Raw genomic sequence first — 20398 nt, 5'->3', positions numbered from 1 at the left:
ATATGCCGGAATTAGCACAATAGCTAAATTCCATCCATAGTCCTAAGGCAGGTAAAAAAACATACAACAAATACAGCCTGGACAGCTGTCTGTATTATTTTATTCAAATGTTAGAAAATAAAGGATTACATGGTAAAGAATGTCAGTAGTAATGTTTTTTTGTGTTGTTTAAGGGGGGTTGTGGGACTCTCATGCAAATAGAGTTTATAGGCTTGTATCATGGAATATTTTTTCTTATCAGTTGCTTAAAGCCAACTATCGTGTTTTATCTAATATGTAATTGCTTTTATTTCACTTTATTGCACATGTTTTAAGACTTGATAAAATATTGCTTTATTCTTTACCAATTGGGGGAAAAATTGCTATTAAACCAGTAGTACTTAAAAAGGCCACTAGATGTCAGCCTATATCACAAATTGCAGCTCTCAGTGTTAGTGGAGATATCGGGAGATGCCACATGGGTGTCAGATCAAAACAGTAACTATAATGTCATATTGTCAATATATTGTATATTGTTAAGTGTCAAGGCTATGATAGCTTAGAATGTGAATGGTCCAAAAAGGTTCATCTCGTCTTTAGTGAACTTTTGTAATTGTTGAACTTATTAATACTTTTGTTATCAATAGACAATGATTTTTTTTTTTACCTTGACATGTTTCTACTGCTGTCGAGTCATGTGTCAGCTGTTGTTTATGCACGGTTGATTGTCCTGTCACGCCCGCTGCTGTCCGACTGCTTCCTGAGAATAGCAGAGATCTCAATGGCCCCGATCCAGCAGCGGTACTTGTTGCTCTCTGACTAAATGACCTTGGCCTTTTCCCAGTTTGAGATATGATTTTCCTTTTTGCAGTGGTCCGATATGGCTGTCAGGGAAGCCGCCGAGACCCGGAAACGGGCCCAAAGGACAGTGAACCGGGACAAGGGGGCATACATGTTGTCCCACACCTGGGATGCTGTTCTCATGAAACGATCGGACAGCAGCGGGCGTGATCGTGACATCGAAACATGTCACTTGTCAAGGTAAAAAAAACACCTTAAAATCATTGTCTATTGATAAGAAAGGTATTAATAAGGGTGTGAATGATTTACATTAGTTGTTGATGGTCAGTAAATAACAACAAACCATTGAATGGCTGCTGAGGCAGAGGGGGAGAATAAACAAGGTTTTGAGGCCTGATATTTAAGCATCCACCTTGACTAGTGCTCTTTTGGCTCATGTTCCACAAGCTAAGATAAAGAAAGGTTATAAGAGATAATTTGACACAATTAGCTTTAAAAGTGTATTTTGCCATCTGCTTTTTTTTTTAATACAAGGAGACTAAACAAGAGCGTATTTCTTGTGCTGTTTAATAACTATGTAATCTATTCACTTTCTATGTGCAATATGTGAGTCATTGTTTTTTTCATGTAACAACAGAAAATTATAATTTTTTATTTTGAAGCAAAGATCAAACCTTTTCTGAAGAACAGCGAGTCTTTTTGAGCATGAGAAAACTGTCTCTCTCACACAGACGTACACACATATAAACAGGGGGGGTTTCCTGTTATACTTAGCAACAGCAGAAGGGGAGGAGTGAGGAGAAGGAGGTGGATGGAAAAGTGGGAGGAGAGGAGAGAAGGAATGTCCGAGCGAAGGCATTGTTTTCGGTTGTTGCACGGCCAGAGAGAGAGAGAGAGAGGAAGGAAGGGAATGTGGGAAGAGGCAGTCTGCTGGGAAGTAGAAAGCCTCTCAGAAGGGGGTGTGACTCAGTTGTAGACAGAGTAGCTGCTCCTTCCTGTAAAGACCGAAGCTGAACAAACAGACCTGAGTTAATTCATCACAGAATAAGTTCACCGATTGACTGGAGGCTTCTTCAAATAATTTCTCAAAGGATTTTTAGTTTAGTTGACAAACTGTGAGTCTGATATACTGATTTGAAGGTTATCGGATTGTTAAGAGGATTGGAAGCATTGATGATTTTGCTGCCCAATTTACCAACCTCACACTTGATTAGTTGAGTCTGATTGATTGCTGGGAACTCTTATTGACTTGAAGTTTGTCAACACTGACACCAGATTGGATGCCTGATCAACTGATTGGAAACCCAGTTGATTGATTGGAAGCTGTGTTGGAGCCGGTTTTGTTGGCATCAGGATGAGCGGAGCAGAAGAGGTGGTGTGTGAAGGCTGGCTTCGAAAGTCACCACCAGAGAAGAAACTACGGCGTTATGTGAGTACTTCTATTTAAATAAAAAATTGCTGAGAATAAGTTTAACTGAAGCACAAAAAAAAGACTTACATGATATCAAAATAAGCACATTTCTAAATACTTGCATGTCTGCTGTGTGTTTAGGCTTTTATGGTGTCTGTGCTTTGCTCAAGCACACATCAGTTGCTACAGTTATCTCGATCTTTACAGTGCACCGACAGTGCACAAAAACTTCTGAGGAGTGTTTAATTAAGCCTGAAGATTAGCTTTCAGCTTCATCACTGTTTACACAGGCATTACCTAAAGTTGCAGAGTCAACATATAAAACATTCAGCAGAAAACAGCTGCCTGCCAATCCACCTCGATAGTTTTAGAGACACCCGAAAACTGTAGGTTCAAATCTGAAAACCAACAACCTGGCAATGTGCCTGGAATGGACAACAGAGACTTGCTCTAATAAGTGAGTTAGACTAAACTAAAAATTTCAGATACATAAATAGATATTTTGAATAAAAAGTTGCCATACACCAAAATCGAATAAATCCGCAAGCAATTCAAATCAGCGCGAGGCTTTTTCTCAAACAGCAGCACAGCATGCTTTCCAGTAAAGAAGCAGCTTAGGCATTTATTCACGCACACACACACTGCATATCTGGCATGCCTTGCCAGTGAGTTGAGCTAATCTCATCTCTCCTCTCCATACTTTCCCCTAATCTTTCTTTCCAAAGAAAACGTTGGCCCTTTTGTTCGTAGACCTCTACATCTGTATTTCTTAAAAATATTAACTATTTCTTCCCGCTCCCTTATCACTTTCCATTCAGTGTGTGTGAATGGAACACCAAGGGTGAAGAAGGAGTTAATTTGGCAGAAGAGAAGTTATTGTTTAAACAGAAAAAGAAAGAACTTTCTTTGACAAACACAGTCAGATAGACAGACGGGGTAAGAAAGAAAACAGGGCCCCAAAAAAGAGCCCATTGTTCAAAATGTGTATACTTCCAGCCATGATGGTATATACAACCTACTGTGTACACACACACACTGTCCTCACAGCTGTGTGTCTACTGTCAACACACACTCACACGGAGCACCATATAATGGCTGCACCAGGCTGTGCTCAAATGTTCATATTAAGTATCGGGCCAGAGTGTACCTCATCATACCCTCCCTGTTCTGTCGAAAGCTGTGTGTGTGTTATGTAATAAACTAATCACTCTCAGCTGGGCCTGGTTGTAGGAGGGGGCGTCCCTGAAGATTTAGAAGATTTGGAAACACGGTCACACACCCATGGACTGGAACAGAACCAAGGGGAGTGATACATTTGGTACTCCGTCATTGCAAAAACAAACATCACAGGCAAACACACAGATAAGGTTGAACACAGTGTCAGGAAAGCTGTATATGTAAATGAAAGAGAGATGCTCATGTGTCACTGATTTCACTGTGCTCCTCAATTTTAAATAAAAACACAGGTAAATGCTACACCCATTGCAACTGTAGAAATATGTCATTTCAATTTAATGCAGCGTTTACAGCAAATGCCATCAAACTGAAACTGTTCTGAGGTCTGCAGTTTAGAGAACCGAATGTGATGGTACGAGGAGGAATAGTTTCTTAAATGAGGAAATGACTTGTGGGCAATCTGTTGTTCAATTCTGGTAGTTATTTTGGTTTGAACACAGGATGGAGGAAGTGATATTTTAGACCCATTGTGCCCTCTTCCTGTCGAGGTCAGAGGTCAAAAGAGGAAACAAAGTGAAAGTAGGTAAAATCAGAGACAATAGGTGGAGGGGGATTTGAGAATTTGTTTTGGGGGAATTAATGTTTTAAGTTGGTTAATTTCAGGCAGCTTACTGTGTAAAATGAAGTGTCAAATGTAATTTTACCTTAAAGACAAGCAGCAATCAAATCAGCCTAAAGTTGAATAATGATATAAAATTAGAAAATAAATTCAGGCTACTAACATTATAAGGAAATTCACTGTAGAAAAAGTAAATACAATTTTAGTGCAAAATAAGTCTCTCTATCTTGAAATGAAATAAAGACAGATTAACTCTTGCTATACGTACATAGTTATGTCTAAATATTAACACCAGGTTGTAATCATTATGTAACCAATTGAACTAGCTAACACACTGGTGTCCCTGCAATCTAACTAAACTAGCTTACTGTCAGATGTAAATGTTAGCTTAGAAACTGGAAGAGGTAAATGTTACAAAATTAAATAAAACAGCTTACTGCCAGGTGTAACTGATACACAGCTAACTGAACTAGCTAACTACCAGGTGTAACTGTTGTGTAACTAATGTTACAAGTTAACCCCCAGCTCTAAGCAGCTAGCTTACTGTCAGGGGCATCTGCTACTTAACTATCTAAACTAGTTTACTGTGAAGTTTAAAAGATAACTTAACTAGCTAATTGTCAAGTTTAACTGGTTAACAAACTGAAGTAGCTTACAGTCAGGTGTAACAGTTATGTAACTAACTGAACTTGCTAACAGTTATGCGCAACTGTAGCATAGCTTACTGAATTCTGAACTAGCAACTATCCAGAGCAAATGTTAAGTAAATAACAGACCTTACTAACTGCAGAATGTTACTTTGACGCTCTAACTAAAATAGCTAACTGCCAGGTGGAACTATTACTGAACTAGCTAACTAATGCATAACTGGTTGTAAACTGTTAACTTCTGAACTAGCTAACTGTCAGATGTTACTGTCACATAACATCCTGAAATAGCTGACAACTGAGTGCAACTGTTATAAGTTACTGTTACACATCTAACTGGCCTAGGTAACTGTCAGGCTTAGCTACTACACCAACCTGAACATGCTTACTGTCAGTTGTAACAATTCTATAACTTACTAAACTACCTAACTGTTAGGTGTAACTGTTTCAAAACTAACGCTAGCTAACTGTCATGTGTAACTGTAGCATAGATAACTGAACTAGCAACTACCGGGTATTATTGTTACGTTACTTATTAAACTAGCAGGCTGCCAGGGGTAGCTTTTATGTGACCAGCTGAACTAGCTAACTGTCAGATATGCTGGTATGCAACTAGTTACATCTAAACAGGCTAACATTTAGGTATAACTTATGTAAGTAACTAACCAAGCTAACTACCTTGTGTAACTATTACATAGCTAACTGAACTATCTAACTGGCAAATGCAACTAAACTGCAAATGTAACTTGTATGTGACCAACTCAACTAGCTCACTGCCAGCTGTAACTATACCTAACAAATTAAAGTAGCTAACAAATGTAAAAGTTATGTTACTAACAGAGTTATGTTCCGAACAGAATTAGCCAACTGCCAGGGGTTACTTAAGAAGAAGACTACCAGGTGTTACTGACAAGTAACTAGCTATTCATGCTATCTGCCGGATGTAACCATCACTTAACTTACTAAACTAGCTAACTGCCACCTGGGCTGTTGTGTAACTAACTGAACTATGTAACCATCAGGGTTAACTCTCAGGAACTAACTGAGCTAGCTAACTATTGTTGGTAACTGTTGTATTATTCAGGTAACTAGCTTACGGTCGGTGTAACTATTCTGTAACTAAACTAGCAAACTGCAAGGGTCCACCATTACCTAAATAACTGAACTTGCTAGCTATCACGTTAAACTATTATCTGACTCACTGAATTAGCTAACTGTTAGGTGTAACTGTTCTAAAACTAACTGAACTAGCTAACTGTATGGTCCAACTGTTATGCAACCAACTACACTACCCAACTGCAGGGGCTTACTGTTTATAACTCAGTAAACTAGCCAACAAGCAGGTGTTAATGTAATGTAACTTACTAAACTAGCTAAACATCAAATGTAACCATAATATAGCTCACTGAACTAGCAACTACCATGTGTAGTATTTTCAAAAGAAGGAAAAAAATACTCACTGAAACTTTGCTGGAGAAAATATCAACAAAGGCTCTTTGAGTCTTAATGCTGTATTTCGCATCCACAGAATCCAACCCGGTGGCATTAAGTAACTATATAGAATATAGTTAATAAATAGAAATGGTCATCTTTTAGCTAATGGTCTGTTTTGGTCTTGTAGACCAGACAGAGGCATCAGAATTACGTTAAATCAGTTTCATAATCACTTAAAATCTAACAGTATTTTTTAAGAAAAGTCAGGGATGTATAAGGTGTTATATTCCATATTTTTATCCAATTACTTTGTAATATTGATTTTGAAAAGTTTGCTATCAATAGCCCTTACTGGATTAAATGAGTGGCTTCACAGTAGCAGGTGAGAAGTCACTTGATTTCACATCCTGAATGCAGGCCTGTGCCATGGCTTGGAAGCAAACAAACATTGAAACATGCTACCAAGAAACGAAACAGGTGTAATGTGAATTTGTACTCACGAGCCCCTGGGATGTTACCTGAAGCAACGGGGGAGAGGTGGAGAACAGGCGAGGCATAGTGGTGATAGGCAGTGGATGGATTTCCTAAGTCCAACATGGTGGGCTAAATGAAGCTGTACACACAAGTTACTCCTCACAGGTCATATCTAGATTTCACAAACTTATCAGAGGTAGTTTTTTAGCAAACAACACAAAAACACCATTAAGTCCACAACGACTAACCAGTGACAAGGACTGCTACAACACTTATGCCGCTAGCATGCTACTGCCCTAACCGCGGCTAACGCGCTAATCGGAATTAGCGCAATAGCATGCTAACGCGATAATAACGATTAGCATCACAACTTTTACAAACTGCATCTAATTGTTAAAGTGTTTAACACTCACACCAACGCAATTACCTTTCACACATTGACATTATTCCCTGTCAAGGCGGTATTGTCCTCTGTTAGCCGAATTAATTTAACTTACATGTATTTCTCTATCTTCAACTGTGTTCACATAATTAGCTTGGCCTACTTTGTTACAGGCAAGCAGTAGCTGTAGCAGCTATTTGTTCCTCTACACATCTTGTTAATCGTTCAACATGGCTTAAACTTGGATTTAAAAAACAGTGAAAGGGTACCTACTTCTTTTATGTTCGTGTAACTCCTGGGAGCTTGGGTGCAGACAGGCACAATGACCCCAGCAAAGACGATGCACTTGAAGCAACACCAGTTTTCACCGGTTCAGTCATTATCAAGGGGACAGACACATTTGATTTAGACCAACGTTTTTAAAGTACAGTGAGGAGTTTTTTAACTTGTCATGAAACAGACTGAAGTTAGTACTTTTATAGGTTTTCCTAACTGCCATCCAAGGAAGAGTTTCTTATAGTAGTAATCTTCTATTATTGTAAGTCAAATATAGAAATTACATTTTTATTAAGCCTCTGTGACCTAATGAAAGTTCATTTCGGCCATGCAGCTACATTAATTCAGTGAAAAAAAACAATTAGTATAAACAATCTGCATTGTGGGCTGAGAGTAAGCATCTATCATGTGCTGTGTGCCTCATGCTAACATTAGCTATAGTTGCTAATAGCTACACAGTTGAATATTCCTGTTTACTACAGTAAGGCAAGATGACTCTGCTTGTACCACATTAGAATTCTATTCAAATTATGGCCGTTCATTAATTATGCTTGCATCATACATTTAGTAACTAGCATTTTAGATTATATGCCCTTTGTAATTGAATTGTTTTCCTGTTGAAATGTCACTTGTTATTGTTTGGTTAAAACAATCTTTAGCATCTGTGCCTTTTAATCAGATGTAATAGAAATAACATCTTTACCATAGTTGCTGCCACCCACTGAAGACGACAGGGCAAGACAGCGAGGGGGACAGACAGAAAACACATCCATTGTGATCTCTTACTGGCATTTCCTGTCCAGCTATTTCCTCTTCCTGTACGTGTTTGGGGGTGGGGGGGAAACATGCTCGACAGTATTTAATTGCTGTGCACTTTGATCACACGCACACTTGGGCATGCCTTTGGAATCACGTTGGTTTTGTTGAGAAACACAATGAAACAGGGATCACAAGGGATAGATTTGTTTGTTTTTTTTGCACTGTTGGGAACTCACACAGACACGTGCAGACTGCAAAAACAAAGCTCCCTCCTTTGCTTGAATCCCCATCTTTGCACTTTGTGAATTAAAATCATTCTTCACGCTCTGCCTCACACCTTTAAATAATCATGACGTGACTTTTACACACACTATCTACACATTAACACTTACCGAGCACACACAAGCACACAGATGGTGAGTCATGTACGAAACATGAGGTGTCATCCCGTAGATGGCTCATGGGAGATGGACCCTTCCCCCTTCCCATAATGTTTAGCGTTAATGGCAACAACCTGAGAGGAGTGTCAAACATTTAGCAAATTCCCTCTGTGTGTGTGTGTGTGTGTGTGTGTGTGTGTGTGTGTGTTTAGTTAACATTCATGTGCACTAGAGTGTAAAACTCTTGACATAGGACAGAGACACCTCTCAAAGTTCAAAATTTACTTAATCTACCAAAACTTTTGTTTGTTTGATCTCATATGATTGTTTTTTAAGGTTTTCAACATTCACGCTGGGGGTTTTCATGCACAGCTGATGTTTAATTCCAAGTCAACAAGGAATAAAAGACAACTTAGTTAAATACTTTATTCCATTTGATAATAAGAAGTGTCTCTCTCTGTCTCCAGGCGTGGAAGAGGCGTTGGTTCGTGTTGCGAAGCGGTCGACTGAGCGGGGAGCCAGATGTCCTGCAGTACTACAAGAACCAGCAGTCCCGCCGACCAATAAGGACCATCAACCTGAACCTGTGTGAACAGGTAAACAGACAGGTTGTCAAGTTGTCAGTAACACAGCGTACTCAATTGCAGGACGTTTAGCCTTTAAAGGAGCAATCGGCACCTGGAAAAAGCCACTGTCACATGACATCGGAGGCGGGCGTCTTAGATTGAGGAAGTGTAGTTTAGCAAGCTCCCTGGCCTCCGCCAGATGACGCGTTTAACGTCGTCTGGCGGAGGTTTTCCAGGGCCCATTGGAGAAGCGGATAGCGCCCTCCAAAGGCACAGAGCCAAATTGCATTTTCTTTCTACCATAATGGCATTAGCTCCCCATAATGGCATGATAGGACTGAGGTTGAAAATCGGCGAACTGGCCCTTTAATGCTAACTGAATGCTCCAGCAGCCATTTATCTGTCTGCGTCTGAATCCGTTCAGGTGGACGCTGGCCTGTCGTTCACAAAGAAGGAGCTGGAGAGCAGCTTCGTGTTCGACCTGAGGACGGAGGAGAGGATCTGGTACCTGGTGGCCGAGTCTGAAGAGGACATGAACCGCTGGGTGTCCTCCATCTGCCTGCTCTGCGGCTTCAACCCGACAGATGACGGTGAGGCAGCCGAATGTTCCTCTCACCTTTCGTGTTCTGCATTTGAATTGGATGTGTGGGTTGTGGCTGAGTCAGTGTGAAAATCAGTGGGAGGAGAGCGAACATGCAGGAAAAACATTTTCTCAGGATTGTGAATGTGGTGAAATATTTAAGAATATCATAAAATATGGTGTTTTTTATTCGCTTTGCTTCTAGATTGAAAAGAAGTACTGTGTTGCATTAAATTGTATAAGTGCACCTTGTTTTCAGTATCAAAATCGATACAACAGAACCAGAAATATTCTTTTCTTTATTCTTTCTTGTCAGAACCTAGCACCTACATTACCCACAATGCAACTCAACTGCTGACAGCTCAGTCAGAGATGCTGGTGTGTCTTGCTAGTAGCAGCTAATTGAGTAGGTAGCCTAAAGCATGAAGAGGGGTGGTCCAGAGAAAAAATCATCCTGTCCGTTTTTTTATTTTTTGTTCAAACCTGTAGTTTTCAAACTGTTGCTGACTCGTGTGACATCACTTGAGGCCGACTTTGTAGTTCCTTCTGGAGACACAAAACTTTATTTTCAATTCTACTAAGACTAACATATTCATTTAGTTATCTCTGCTAACCTGCCAAAACTACAATACCCATAATGCCCTGCAAGGAGACATGGATTTGGAACAGTTTATCTTCTGTTTTAATTCATGCAACGAGTGACATAATCTTCGTTTAATTTTTTTTCCTGCAGTTCCAGACAGACCATCTGTGTCCGTTTCGTCTTCCACCAGAGGCACCACCAACATCACCATGGTAACAGGGTCAGTCCCGCCCCCCTACGACCCGGTGAGTGTGCGCAACATGGAGCCTGGCGGCAACGCAGAAGAAGACTACCTGTGGTTATCACACTGCCAGAGTCACATCAGGTAAACACACAAATGTGCAGCTCGATACAGGAAACAGTTCATTCATGACCTCCAGTGTCTTGTGGAGAAGCTACTAAAACAAGACAAACAAATAATAAAACATCAGAAAAGTAACTAGAATTATATCTTGTAATGTTAAATAAAATAAGGATATATAAAAACACAAATTCGACAGCTGAAGATGAATCTAGACTCTCAGTCAGACTTGCAGGTTCAGACATGTTGAATCTAAGATCGAGGATTAGAGGTTTATTCTGGTCTGGATCACACCCACGGGTTGACACCTATTTCTCTCTTCACCTGTAAAGATTTAATTATATTTCAGTGAAACGTCCCTTTAAATCCTGATTTACCTGATTAATTTTGGTACCTCTTCATCCCCAGGCCTCCTTTAGGTTCCTCCACCTCCCTTGAAACCGACTACAACGACAACCTCTACCCTCCTGCCTCCGCCACTTCCTCCTCCTCATCCTCGTCCTCCTCTCCTTCCCTCCTTCCCAACGGCGTCCCGCTTCCTTCTTCCTCCGGCTCCAGGACGGCTCCTTGGAAAGCCGCCACCATGACGGGCCCTTTCAGCCAGTCTCTAGATGCCAGCATGACCTCTGACCTCCAGAAACGAGCCGACAGACTTCGTTGTCACCCGTCTCCTCATCCGAGGAAGCACTCCCTCGACATCCACCTGCGACCTGTAGCGATACCTGATGATGTAAACTCCGCCACGCATATTCACTCCTACACCACCAGCGGTTACCAGGTCCCTCGTGCAGCATCCACCCCGTTACAACGCCCCCCTCGCCGCCCATCCTCCACCCCCAGTGTGGACTCACTAACCCAGTCAGAGCTCCACAGCTCCACCCCGACTCCTCCTCCACGCCCACCAAAGCCTCCGAACAGCGCAGCCCAGGGGGAGATCTCATCTTTGGGTACGCTTCCAAGATCCACCTCAGAGTCAGAGCGGAGGGACGGATGTGTGGACTCTGTGACTATACCAGGACGCACGCTGACAGGTATGAAGAGAACAGACTGTCCTGATATGATCCCCAGTTTGTCATTTTTACACTTTAGATTTTGTATGTAAAAACAAGATATAATGTGTTAATTATAGTGTTTCCCCACCCAGCAGGACTCAAATGATCTGTCCAGAAGCCCCTGATCTTCCTGGTCGAAAATCTGCCCTTTTGTTTTTTAGCTGCATCACTGTAGAGCGATTCAGGAGCAACAGCAACCCTGCAGCCTTTAACAAAGTTTTTACCACTAGCTAGAAGACTTATAGTCTCCCAAACACACAAAATCAGTAATTACAACCTCTAAAAATGTAAATTTAAGCAGTTTAACGTTAAAAATCTGTATTTCTCCAAAGCTTTTCGGTGGCTACAGGACGTCAGGAGGGGACTGCTAGCTGAGCTGCTGCTAACTATTTTGTCGCTGCTTAGCTAGTTTGTGGAGTCAGGACTACTTCAGTGTTTATTGTTCACAAGTTTTTTTTTAGTGTTTTCTGAAGCTCCTTTTAGTTATTTGGGGTCTGCGAGCCTGAAGCTTAGCTAGTTTTTAGGTTAGGTTCCTTCAGTGTTTATTGTTAAAGAGGTTGAATTATTAGCAGGTCAGAACCAGTAAAAACACTGAATTAAGCAGTGAAAAATCAGCTCCTTGTGGGGCTTTGAGGCCTGCAAACCAAGCTGCTGATTAGCTAGTTTTTAGGTGAGGATTACTTCAGTACCCATCGTTGAAGAGTTGAATGGATTTAAGTTATTAGCAGAGGTCTCCTCTTCTCCAAAACAAACAGACCTGGTAATTAAAACCAGTAAAAAGCACTGAATAAAGCTGTTAAAAATGCTGGAGGGGCTGCTAGCCAAGCTGCCGCTAACTTTAGCTCACAAGCTGACTAAATTCCTTTATCCGGTTAAAAGATATACTTAAAAATGAAAGTGAAGTGACTTAAACAATTTAAACAATCAAGTATTCTGTCCTTGTTAATTTGTTAGCTTTAGAGCTGCTAGGTAGATTTTGTTACGTTTGGAGTGTGGCTAGCTAGCTGGTTCCCTCTGCTAAAGTCTTTTGAAGCTACACTCTTGACCCTAACAAAAGATGGTAGCCTTACAAGTAAAGAGGTATAGTTTATACCATCATTGTATGATATTTAACACATAATATAATGCTGTTTTAGGATAGTATACCCTTAAAACTCTCAAATTTAAGATGCTAAATATACAAGAGGCACAAACAGATGCTAACTTCCTGTCTGGCGTGGCTGCCCCAGCCTTTTTGGTACCTGTTATGTAAATCAGTTCTTTCTGAAATAACTCAACAGAGATGGACGTTGGCCCCACTTCAGTATAAATTTACAATGGCTGTGAAATCCCTCCAGGAAACCGCGCCGTCACTGTTAGCCTGCAGAGAGTTTTAGGCCTCGTACGTCAGAGGAGATCCGAGCACTCATGTTTTTAAACGGCTTTATTGTGCAGGACTGGCAGGATTATGTCCTTACAGCTCAGACAACGTGTGCCTGTTAGGGACATAATTTGCTTGGTTGCATTTAGAAGACTTGAAACACACTTTGCACCTTAAGAGCACGAGGAGTGTTTTAAGCCAAATCTCTGCTTCCAGCCTGGTTGGGAGAAATTGACGTTGCACAAAAACAGGCAATTCGCTAATGTTCCTTATATAATGGAGACACAGCATTGCAAAGAATGTAATAAGGACATGATGCTTTGCTGCACAAATGCTGCGTCAGGAAGGTTTCAGATTCATTGTTGGAACTCTTGCATGGCACTGATATTTCCAGCCTTTATGCTAAGCTAAGCTAACTTCCTGGCTCCAGCCGTGTACGTTTTGCACAGACAAGCGTATCAAGTATCTCCTCTGTGTTTCAGGTTGCGACTCCTTCTACATCCCTCGGTCGTTGTCCGACAGAGCGAGCATGTTCGAGTTCAGTGAGAGCTTCAACAACTACTTTGTAAGTTAAAACAATTAAAGTATTTTCATGTTTTTCATCTCATTCTGTGCGTCATTTCAAAATAAAAGCCTCTTTCTTTCAGTTTAATAAAGGCATGGTACCTCTGGGTAGCGTTTGCTCCGAGGACGACGATGTGGATGAAAACTATGTTCCTATGAGCGCCGCTACCACCGAGCCTCCTGTTGCACCACGGTTAGTCACATGCTGTGTTAATTTAATGATTTATTTTGAAAGGATTCAAAACGATAAGGCCTTTCTAAATCCTTTTTTATTTTCAGGGTTCCTTTTCCTCCTCCTTCCGACTCCTCCGTCCACCTCCAGGATACCAACTACGTGCCCATGACGCCCATCGCGCCTTCCCTCCCCATTCATCCCACCCCTGCCACAGGTGACCCGGCGTCCCTTGGGAGGCAGGTTCCCCCACCTGCCCACATGGGTTTTCGTAACTCCCCCCTGACTACCCTCGCTCCCCACACCCCGCCCCTCCGGAGGAATACAGTAAACACTGGCAGAGGAGTGAAGGTGGAAGCCATGCCTCCGCCGATTCACCGCAACCTGAAACCACAGCTCAGAGGTGAGGCTGCGTTAAATTCCCCAAGTGCTGCTTCAGATCTGGAACTGTCTCTTGGTCAACCTTTTTGTTTCTGTCAAACAGAGGTCTATTTCATTCAAAAATATGCTGAAAAATCTGCGCGAGGAAAATGTGCAAAGTTTTCTAAATTGAAGTCAACAACTGAATGCACATTTGTCATCAAATTTCATTGATATGAACATTTTTATTACTATTTTTTCCCACAATTCTAGGCTATAATGTGTAACAAGTGTTTCAAAACAAACCCAAATAAGGAATCAATCAGTTAACAAATTTTTTTTTTTTGTTATTCTGGTTTGCACAGAAAATAAAATCTACATCGTGCATGTTAACAGTAGGAATTTTAATGATACCACTTTGAAGGGGTCAAAAGGTGATCAAGCTTTTTCTGTAATGGCACCTCAGCTCTGAAACAGTCTTCCACTTTAAAGCCGCTTTCCCACTGGTCAAAGAACCCGCTTACACTCTGCTTCTTTGCTTAGTGTGAAAGGTTACAATCGGCATTCAGACCCGGGTCAAGTGACTCTGCAGTAGACCCGGGTAATTATCGCCTCGGCTCCGATCGGCATTGATGGGAACACAAAACCTGTGTCGACACGCTAATCTCCGCCCCCTTTCCGGCATGATGCTACGCTCCGTCGGTAACTTCTGCGACTCTTTGTCATCTCGGCTACAAATTCCGCCCTTCTCCGTCCGAGCAGTGCTCGAACATCGTTCCACATATGTCGGCGCCAAGTTTGATAAACAGACTGAATGAGTAATAGATACAATAAAGACCGTAACATCTTCACTGTTTACTAACCCTGTCTCTGGCGCGTTTGTGAGGTCAGACGGTGGCGCAGCAGAAAAGAGACAGGAGGATTCACTGGCAATGGGAAAAGAGACAATCGGCATCTAAAAGCAGGTCTTCCTGAAAAACCTGCATCAACGCGTTAATTTTAGTGGGAAAGGGGTGTTTGTATTCGCTCCGCGGACACTTTTTCTGTTTTTTAGACTCATTTTTATAAGCTTGCCTTTTTAACTGACTAACTTTATTCGAGCTCTGAGAGGGGGAGTTATGTGTTTATTCATGCTACAGCTTTGCTCTGATTCTAAACCTTTATTTCAATTAATTTAAATCAAGAAACTGTTGTCTTCTTCATTCTTTTGTACACGTTCAGTACAAACTCCTGGTTGATGCTTTCTGGTCTTTCTGGTGTTGTGTGTCGCTGCAGGAGTTTCTGCCGGTCAGCCTGCGGAGAGGACGGACGGTCAGGCTGCTGGAAAGCCCAAACACAAAACAAGAGGTACGAACTGAACACAGACGTCTGTGAGTCTTAATCAGCAGATGGAGCCACTGAGAAAACGCTGTCCCCTGATAGAGATCGTTATAAACCATAAGGAGAAATGTGCGTGTGATACCACAGAATAAATCCTGTTTGTGGACTTGTTTCTGTCCGACTGTCCAAACCACAAGCCTCTCATGAAATATCTGCAAGCGTGAGGTTTCTGTTCCTCAAATAGTCGATGTTTGTCTCCATATTCGCCCTCTATGTCTCTCACTGCTCTCGTCCCTTTAGCCTCTTTTAGTTTTAATTATTTACCTGCTTCCACTTTGCTCGACAAGGCTGCAGAACAAAGTCATGACAGCTACACGCTCGAGCTCCGTATATATAGAGTTGTAGCTTATAGAAATGTTCACATTGAATATTAATAAAGGTTCACAGTGAGGGAGCTGTTTGTGTAACACTCAAACTGCTGCTTTATTGAAATTCCTTTCTCTTTTCCCCAGTGAAGCCAGCTCCTCTTGACATCCCTGCAGTGCAGCAGGACTGGCAGGAAGTCCCGCCCCCTGTGCGCTCGCCTGTCACTCGCACCTTCACAAGAGAGTAAGTGTGTGTGTGATAAAGGAGCGGCGGCTTCATGTTTTATTTGCTGCGTCAACAGAAAACTACCTGACACGTCAATATTTAATGTCACTGCACAGGCAGAGAGAGAGGTTACAGGGAGCTGTGCTGCACTCTGCTGCCCCCTTGTGGTGCTGAGGGAGCACTGCAAGGGGGTAAAAGTACAAGTAGATAAGTGCTCATTGATGGATTGATTTAACTCATATTATTCTAACAGCTATTTTAGTAAAGACACTGTATTAAACATATTAGGGCTGTTATTACAGTTATTGTTTCCTCTCTAAACTATTAATTATCAATAACTTTAACTTGTATTATTTTAACGCTTATTAAACCTGCATGTTATTCTCTTGATAGATTAATTTACTTTTGTCAAAACAGTTAAAAAAAGAGTCTAATCATGATTTTCCAAGAAGCCAAAACCTTAAATATTAAAGTCACTGCAGTAAACTGTTAAGACGATTAAAAAAAGCAGAATTAAAAACAAGAAAATGCAGAAGTTCTCTTTTTTTATACTCTCAAAACAAAGCCGGAGTAGCGGAGTAATTTTCCAAAGAAAATTCAAAAATTCCAATTTTTTCCAATTCGTAAATTTGGCCCCAAAAAAAGGCAAATTTTTGTGAATAAAACTTTTATCAAAGCCAAATCGATTTAAAGTATTTAGTTTATGTTCTGTGTGTAATGCAGGTTTTTTTCCTTCTAGTATCCCTCATGAGGTCGTAGTGTAACTTGCATGTGTGAGGGTAACAACTGGGGCAAACGTGTGTTTCTGCAGCAGAGGGTCGCTCAGTCTTTCTCCTGTATGAAGTCTGCTTCTTGTGTGCAGAGAAAACTAAATATGCTCCGAGCTCCGTGCCATGCACGCCTGTGTGAGCAGCAGAGCCAACAGGGCAGAGAAGAGACACGGGTGAACTGAGAGGGAGGGGGCCGCGAACCACAATCTACTTTTTGGGGGAGTCGAGGCTCAAAAAGGTTCCTATGAACACGATTTTACTACTAGCTGGGTTTTTTTCGCAAGTTTATAATGTCAGAATTTTAAATTTTAAACGGCTTTAACTTCAAAATTTTTGGGGGGCAAATTTTCCACTTAAATCCCGGAATTTTTGAGGGTTTTCTGGCAAATTTACAACTTTAACCTCAGAAATTTTGCTTTCTTATTTTTTTGTTGTTGTTCTTTTACAATGGCCTCCCTCTCCCTCGTATACATCAGAGTCAGTAGTTTTATTATTGTTTTTATTAATTCTCTGTTATTGCTCTCTTTTTAACCGGGACCTGAATATGTGGTTTCGTTCTCTTTTTTCTGTTTCTGGAATGACGATAAAACGTCCTCAAATCCTGGGATCCTTGAATCCTCATTAGGGAAAAGCAGAACGTTTGGATTCTTGACTAAAAACGACTGAAACGTTTAATTGTGTGTGTTTTTGTGTGTCAGTCCATCCACTCGTCGCTCGGTCAGACCAAACTCTGCTCAAAGCTCCTCCCCCTCCTCCGACTCTGACGACCCGGACGACAGCTACGTAGCGATGACGTCGACCTCCAGCCTCAGTTTCAGCACTGGGGAGCCGGTAAAACACCTTTCTTCCTTCCTTTGCTACTCTCTTCCTTTTTTGCTTCTATCCGTGCTGCGTTTAATGTCTCTCCTTCCTTTTAACATCCTTCCATCGTTACTTCCCTTCTTTCCTCCTCCATTTTCTTTCTCTTCTGTGTCACTAAACTTTATGTGTGTGTGTGTGTGTGTGTGTGTTCAGTCTCTGAGGCTCATGCTGCACCGTGCGTCGGAGGGCGGAGTCAGCAGCCCCATGCTTTGGCGAGCGAGAGGCCACAAACAGGTGGAGTACCTGGACCTGGACCTCCACACTGGGCGATCGACAACAGCAAGACAGGTAACACTGCTCTCTCTTTCCCTGTGTCCTTTCAAAATAAAAGTAAACATAGACATCACGTTTGACGGGTAGGATTTTTCACCACTAGAGGGAGCCAAGTCAACACTTTCTTGATGTGTTTAAGAGTTACATAAATAATGTTTTGCTTCCTCTTTTCGTCAGTATATTTGATGCATTAGACTTTTTTTTGCATTTAACTGCTCTGTCTTGGGCTGCATCACAGTTCTGCCTGCATCCATCAACCGACAGAAGCAGGTGATTGACACTTTTCTCTGTGTGTGTGTGTGTGTGTGTGTGGAAACAGAAACGCAGCCCGGCAGACGGTGAGAGCGGCGACGGCGAGCTGGCCGGAGCAGGCGAGGAGCGTGCGCGTGGCCAGCGTACACGTGTGGACTACGTGGTGGTGGACCCCAAGAGGACCAAGGCCCTGAGGAACACCAGAGAAGCATGGCATGATGGGAGGATGTCCACCGAGAAAGAGAAATGCTAGGAAACGCACAAACACAGAAGAGCAGTTAGGAAGCTTTTAAACTGTTAGAGGACAAAAATAGAAGGTGATGAATTCTTTACATCCTTTGTCTCGTAGAGGATGTTTAAATGTGGAGTTTTCTTTCAGTGTGAATGGCTGTGCATAAATATGGCCGACGCGTCTCCACCTCCTCTCGTTGCACAAAAGTGAAGCTTAAACAATTGATTTTATAGTTTGACTCATGTCCCATCTGTTAACATGGAGGGGGCGGGCTTTATGAGCTGTACTGCAGCCAGTCAGCAGGGGGCGATAGAGAGGTTTGGGAGCTGTCATGTCGGCCATCTTTTAATACAGTCTATGGACATTTCTCTATAGGGTGATGAACATGAAGCATCTGTTCAGCTTGAATTCGTCACTTCCTGGTGGACAACAGGCGGAGATAACACTTTGATAATTCAACTAATTAGCTTAAGTCTGTCGTCATTTGTTCTTCTGGAATGAAACTCTTATTTCTTAAATTAAAACACCAGCTTCAGAAATAGCTCCTCTCTCAGACCGATCAGGTTCTTACAACAGCAAACAAAGAACCTGAACGTTCTCGTTCTTTTATTCTGAGAACTTTTCCTGCTGAAATCAGTAAAAAGACGTTAAAGACTCAGAATGAAGTGATAATGATCTCATGTAATCGTCCCAGCCGCTCCGTGAGAGGTGAATGATCGTGTCTAATCAAATGATGGATGTAACGTTTCTGCTGAATCATTCTGTGATTTCTGTGACAGAGTCAGTGAATAAATGAATAAACACTTCACATCACTCTCTGGGCTCCGAGTGTCTTTATTCATTTTCCTGTGACACCAAATATTGTTTAAATGTGTTTATATGTCTGTAAATACTTTAATCTTTTTGTAATCTCTCTTTGATCAGTGAATCAAATGTTAAACATCGTTATAAAAACACATGAACTTCTTCTCTGGTCTTCAATGTGGCCTGTGAAGCAGTTTGTCTCTTGTTAATAAAGTTTATTATTAATGTCTTTGTTTTTGATGAACTCTTAGAGATGTTTCAAAATAAAAGTCTTACACGCAGTATGAATAAATAGGTATTTATTACAAGTCTGAACACATTAAAAACAGTATGTTATCTGTGGTGAAGTCATCTGTGCTTTTGTCTGATGGTCGGCAGGATAACAGAACAAATACTGTCCTGGTTTTAATGACACTTGGTGGAAAGTTGCAGCTTGGACCAGATAAGAACCCACTAAACTCTGGAGAGGATCCGACATGGTGAGTTCTGTAGCTGAACTCACCACTTTGGTCCAGTCTGTTTGGAACCAAGTGCTAACTATCAAATGTTAGCATGCTAACTATGTTGTGTTTCGGTCAAAGCCGCACTGTTCATTGATTATGTTAAAGAGTTCTTCTGAGTCGTCTTACCAGTCACATCAAGTTGGCATCTGCGAAGGCTCACACCATAGTCTGTTTTCACTTCAGGTGTACCAGCCCGAGTCATCAGTCCTGAGTGAGGACGCGTGGAGTCTGATTCGTCCCTCTGTGAGGACGTCTTTGTCACACTGGACTCATCGCAAAACTTTAGACTGTTTGTCTTCATCTGAGCGTCGAGTTTGTTTCTGTCTGTAAACTTAAAATCACATCGATTTACGTTTATTTTCCAGAAACGTCCATTAAAGAGCAAAAACAGTTTAAAGTATAAAAGAATAAAAATAAATATTAACAAAGACTCAATCTGGTCTTGTTTGCTTTTGTAGGTCATTGAGGCTCCATTATAACCAGTTCATAATTGTCCACAGGAGCTTTAAAGTTGTTTGTCACCTGTTCCCTCTGATCATCTGCTGAGCGGTCACTTTCCACACATCCATCTCTGGACTTCAGAGAATTAATATTTCTTGCATGGCGCGGGCGAATGAACACATAGTAACAAACACACGGCACAACTATCAGGACCGGGACCAGTATCAGGCAGAGACCGATCCATCCCCACCTCCATATGTTTGTTTCCCCAGCTTCAGTCTCAGGTTTGGGTCGATCCCTCGCTGCTGTGAAGAGACCAAACAAATCAGTGTCACTGATGAGAAGAAGAAACATTTCACTGAACATAAAAACATTTAAATCTCCACATGACTTCTCTTCTGCTGAATGAAACGTGTTAATAAAGTTTAACTGAAGTTTAACCTCAACTTACCAGTCACACTGAGGTGGTGGCTGC

At 41.6% G+C, this 20398-nt stretch overlaps 1 protein-coding gene across 1 annotated transcript; it reads left to right on the top strand.

Annotated features, from left to right (window-relative positions):
• Positions 1 to 1844: 1844 nt before the first annotated feature.
• LOC138600812 (GRB2-associated-binding protein 1-like) lies at positions 1845 to 18978 on the top strand. The gene is made up of 13 exons (XM_069672326.1): positions 1845 to 2209; positions 8806 to 8934; positions 9329 to 9494; positions 10218 to 10392; positions 10777 to 11399; positions 13263 to 13345; positions 13428 to 13537; positions 13624 to 13919; positions 15152 to 15223; positions 15709 to 15805; positions 17256 to 17388; positions 17572 to 17706; positions 18011 to 18978. The coding sequence occupies exons 1-13, from the start codon at positions 2135 to 2137 to the stop codon at positions 18194 to 18196; spliced, it is 2280 nt and encodes a 759-aa protein (XP_069528427.1). The 5' UTR covers positions 1845 to 2134; the 3' UTR covers positions 18197 to 18978.
• The last annotated feature ends 1420 nt before the right edge of the window (positions 18979 to 20398 follow it).

This window comes from Semicossyphus pulcher, unplaced genomic scaffold (assembly GCF_022749685.1).
Source record: "Semicossyphus pulcher isolate SPU_LCO1_2020_fin unplaced genomic scaffold, fSemPul1.0.p SCAF_21, whole genome shotgun sequence".
Classification (NCBI taxonomy): Eukaryota; Metazoa; Chordata; class Actinopteri; order Labriformes; family Labridae; genus Semicossyphus; species Semicossyphus pulcher.
The sequence above is the reverse complement of the archived record's forward strand: the minus strand, read 5'-3'. Positions and strand labels throughout refer to the sequence as shown.